At 40.9% G+C, this 4606-nt stretch overlaps 1 protein-coding gene across 1 annotated transcript; it reads right to left on the bottom strand.

Moving 5' to 3' along the window:
- Positions 1-1586: 1586 nt before the first annotated feature.
- Positions 1587-4606, bottom strand: LOC106309519. The gene has a single exon (XM_013746567.1). It carries the CDS (start codon positions 4492-4494, stop codon positions 1741-1743), a length of 2754 nt encoding a protein of 917 aa, XP_013602021.1. The 5' UTR covers positions 4495-4606; the 3' UTR covers positions 1587-1740.

Below are 4606 nucleotides of genomic sequence, written 5' to 3'. Positions count from 1 at the left end.
TGTTCACTTTTTTCAAGAATGTGTTCGATGGAAAAAATAAGGTTTTTATGTCATAATTTGTTTAATGTCCAATCAGATCAACCCATGATGTATTAATTATAGTTTTGTTCCTTTGTTTTTAATAAAAATTTATCCGATCCATCGGAAAAAAATTATATAATAACAACAAAAAATATTTTAAATATATAAATAAAATGATCACATATATAAAAAAAACTATCGATAATATATACAAATAAACTCACGGTGTTATCCTAGTTATTATTATTGTGGAAAACGAGCAACAAGGTGGGAAAATCCTTTGGAGTTTGGACCATCGATAATAACTTCTTCTTTGACATTTTAAAAGTTCTCGTTATTAAGAATCACAAGGGCCATGTGAAAACAATTATTATCCTTTTTAATAGATTGTAAGCAACATGAAAGAATGATATTTAAAGTGATAATAATCATTATCAATTTTGCAACATTACAAAAAAAGAGGTTCAGGAAAGAAAAGGTCAGATGAATTGAATGGTGCACTTTGATGAAAGTCTGGGAAGAGGCATTACATTAGCTCGCACTAACTCACTATTCTTGTCGGGGTCAACACCAACTTTTAGAATTTCAAGACATTCCAAATTGTCCAAGAAATGTATCATTTGTTTCAGCTCTTGAAAACAACCTCCACAGTCTGAAATCTCCAGCACCTTCACTCGACGTGTCTGTAAACAACATACTTCTTTCAGCTTTTTCATCCTCTTCCTCTTTTTTTGGCCTGGGTTGCAAGCGCATGCATCTCCACATCTATTTGTTATTCTGTGAATAAGACCCTGGAAAACAGACCAATTTAAGACATGTATATTAATCAATGGAAACAACAACAACAACAACAAAACAAAGTAAACTGATATTAATATACCTAGAAGACTAAAGTTTGTAGATTTGGACAAGACTTGAGCAGAAGTGGCATTACTTGCCAACCTTTCTAAATCTACCTTCTTTTTCTATTCGTTTCTCTTGTTTCTAGAATGGTCACTAGTCGGACCCAAAAAATTCTTATAACCTAAACAAAACAGAAGAAAAAGAACCTAGTAGACGCGCAGTTTTTTATACTAGTAGATTAGTTTCCAAATATCACGTTTTTCTATTTTTGTTTGTTATATCTATTTTTTATTCATATAAAATTGTATTTTCATGTCAAATTTATCAACTAAAAGTTTTTCAAAAATCTAAAATATACAATGAGTTATTAGTTCTTTAAAAAAAATATTCTGAATGCACATAAATTCACTGGCGACAATGATCATGCAATTCCACAGCTGAGGGAAGCTTTGTTTAGTGACGATGAAGATCAAATTACAAGAAAAGAATAAACCTGCGATAAACATTGAAAACATGTTGCTGTTGACCTTTAAGGCTTTTATTCATTTTCATTTGTAGATGTGTTGTGGGACAAAGAGGATTCATGAATGTGAGATATGCTCAAGAGATGAGTTTTGCTTCAACGATATAACAACCTGCCACAAGCAACAGAATCTTATGTTGACAAGAACACTTTGATTTTGGTAGCATTAACAAAATGATCCACAAGAGAAAATAAAATATTATAAGCAAAGTTAACTTCAGGAATTTGGTTATATGCTTATTGTAACTTCATATTCACTCTTGTAACAATCTCTTCACACAAAAGAAAAAGTTGGATATACTACAACCAACAAAAAACAATAAAAGACAAAACTGTGGTGTATCTGTATATCATCAAGAATCATTGGACTTGTGTAGCTCACCAGTTTCTTGCAACTCCACAACTTTCTCATATCTCACATCCTCTATGAACCTCTTAGGGATGAAACAGCGACCCCCAAATCTCTGCTGCAAGAAAACCACAACAGCGAAAACGAAACCGATGCAGAGAATAATGACATCCCACGCAGTGGAGTAGTAGTCCACTTTGTGGCTTGCATAAATGAACGACCAGTCAAGAATCTTCCCGTAGCTGTGACTTCTGTAGAGATCATAAGCATGAGGAAGCAAACGAACGAAGCTGTGTCCACCATAAAACGAAGCAGCAAGAGCCTTTGCGTCCGAGTTGCTAAACCCATTGAAGAGTATCTGAGGAAGAAGGAACGCGTCAAGCATCAAACCTCCATAAGACTTTAGATCTTTCCACAGAGAAGGACGTTGGAAAGAGCGTTTCAATGTCACGGGACGGTACAAGAGGTTCCGAGCAGCGCGTGGCTTCCCTATGTAGACAACTCTTTTAGGAGTCCTGTTACGGTTCACTAGCCAAGCTATCAATCCACCTGTGACGTAGAGTGGCAAACACACGTAACACACCATCTTCTCTGCTTTCCACACGCTGTCACGGTGATGATGATTCTTCGCGGCTTTTCTAGCACTCCAAGCTAGCTGGAGAAGACGGCACTCGAGTAAGAAAGCTATCATCGTCACTATCCTCACCACAATCTCCTTGGCTTCAAGCCATCTATCGTTCTCGAAGAACAAGCTCCCCTGGTTACGGCTGCTTTTGAAAATCTCTTCGAAGTTTAACAGAAGAGGAATCATGTGACCGAGTACTAGAAGTGTCGCCATTGCGATGGAGATGAAAGGAAGTGTTTCTTGGTGTTTACTCATATGGTAAAGCTGCATCCCAACGAAGAGACACGAGAGTGTGTTGGATATTAACACCATAGCAATCTCAAAATCCATTCTCCAAACAGATTCTTTCGCTTGATGAACGTAGATTGACCTAGACGCAACCTCCATGCGTCCAACATAAAGCGGATCTATCTTCTCCCGTGTACTTTCGATGGTTCCTTTTAACCGGTCATCGCTTCTCGAATCAATAGGTGAAAACTTGAATCTGATTGCAAGACTGCAGTCAACAGTCATTGTGCTGTTTAGCTTAACTGATTGACATCCAACCATACATAACTCACCTGTTTCCTTATCATATGTCCCCTCTGCAAAAATATCTCCACGAGATTCTGAAACAGGATTCAAGAAACGGATCATGTAAGTGATGTTGGTGAAGCTTTTTGTAACATTCATAGGGATTATTCTAGTTACACCAGCGCCTTCCCCACGAACCAAGAGATCATGATACAGTCTATCTCCAACGAAGTAAGGGCTTGCACGTGCAGATCTCACTCCTCCAGGATATTTCACTGACATGACAAATCTCATGTCTGAAGTTTGAGCATCAGGGTAATGCTTTCCTTTGCTTTTGGACCGGCTCTTGCATAGCTTACTCACTCTCTCGCTCTCTGTATACTCATACCTCAGACCAGAGAAGCGCCACAACGGATCACTTAGGCTTGAGAACTCGATCCTACCTGTTTTGGCACTCCAAAGCTCCCCAACTACTGGAGCCCTTCTTTTAATCGACAAGGAAGCTGGAAACCTCAAACTCAACCTCAGTGAACAGTCACCAACCTTAGCATTACTCAAAGAATCCGTAAAATTCAAGATCCTGCACGCAACGCCACAGAACCTATTCTTCTCCACATCCCAAGCTCCCTCTGCAACCAAAGCAGTCCTCGGATCAAAAGAAAACAACCTGCTGACACCGCTAGTGTTACTAAACGACAAAACCATCCGCATCTTCTCGCCATCACACAGCAACGACAAGAGAGACATGTACTCTACACCACTGCTGCAAGTACGGTTAATCCCACAATCAGTAGTTCTGTAAACATGACTTCTACCTTCAAACACCTTACACAAACCTCCTAAAACACTCTCCACAGACAAACTCTCCTCGCTGTTCCTCCCACACTCAGCATTCGATTCCTCTAACAACTTGTACTCATAGTTCAAAGGAGTGTTCCTTGCGCCGAGAATCGATACAGTTTTAAAATCACTCTGGTTACTCACGCTCTCCAACACTCCCTTCACCAAACTCCCGTAGATGTTAGACTCATTGGAGTAGCTAAGCATTAGACGAGCATCAAAGGGCTTATAAGTCCCAAACGGAGACAAAACCTGAGCTGATCCGACCAAACAGACTCGTCCTGTACGTTCCGACCAAAACCCGTAAAGTTCGAAACTTTGTCCACCCATAAAGCTCACCGGGATCCTGCGTCCGTCGATCTGCGTCACCTGAATCATATTTCGCTGCCCTAAATCGCCGGAGGTTCTGGAGATTTGTAAAGTCAATCTCGCCTCGACTCTGTAGATTCCACCGTCGCCCAATGTTTTGCGGATCGATTTGGCCCGAAAGCTAGCGGATTTGACGTCGGAGCTTCGCGGCTGGTTCCGATTGAAGAAGGAGTCGCCGCCGGAGAAGAAGCTGACGTCGAACGCGAGCGAGGCGGGGCTGGAGGCGGCGGAGGGAGAAGGATCGGTGGGGGACTCGGGGACGATGTGGTTGCAGTGATCGGAGTAAGGGATCCGAGGGGGTTTGAAGGGGTTGGGATTCACTAGGGATGAAACGGCGAGGGGAGTTGCAGAGGTTAGAAAGAGGAGGAAGAAGGCGAAGAAGAAGAAGAGAGAAGGGCGAAAAGTCGCCATTTTTACGAGAAAGTGTGAAGCTTTTTTACATGCTCTGTTTCTTCTTCCTTCCTCCTTTCGCGATTTCAAGATCCGGCTTGCTTCAGTGTTGTTCCTTTTTTACTACTAAATA

This window comes from Brassica oleracea, chromosome C1, assembly GCF_000695525.1.
Source record: "Brassica oleracea var. oleracea cultivar TO1000 chromosome C1, BOL, whole genome shotgun sequence".
Lineage (NCBI taxonomy): Eukaryota > Viridiplantae > Streptophyta > Magnoliopsida > Brassicales > Brassicaceae > Brassica > Brassica oleracea.
The sequence above is the reverse complement of the archived record's forward strand: the minus strand, read 5'-3'. Positions and strand labels throughout refer to the sequence as shown.

Bases quoted from the DNA above. Each gene is read 5' to 3' on its own strand.
- LOC106309519 (XM_013746567.1), bottom strand. From the start codon at position 4,494: ATGGCGACTTTTCGCCCTTCTCTCTTCTTCTTCTTCGCCTTCTTCCTC.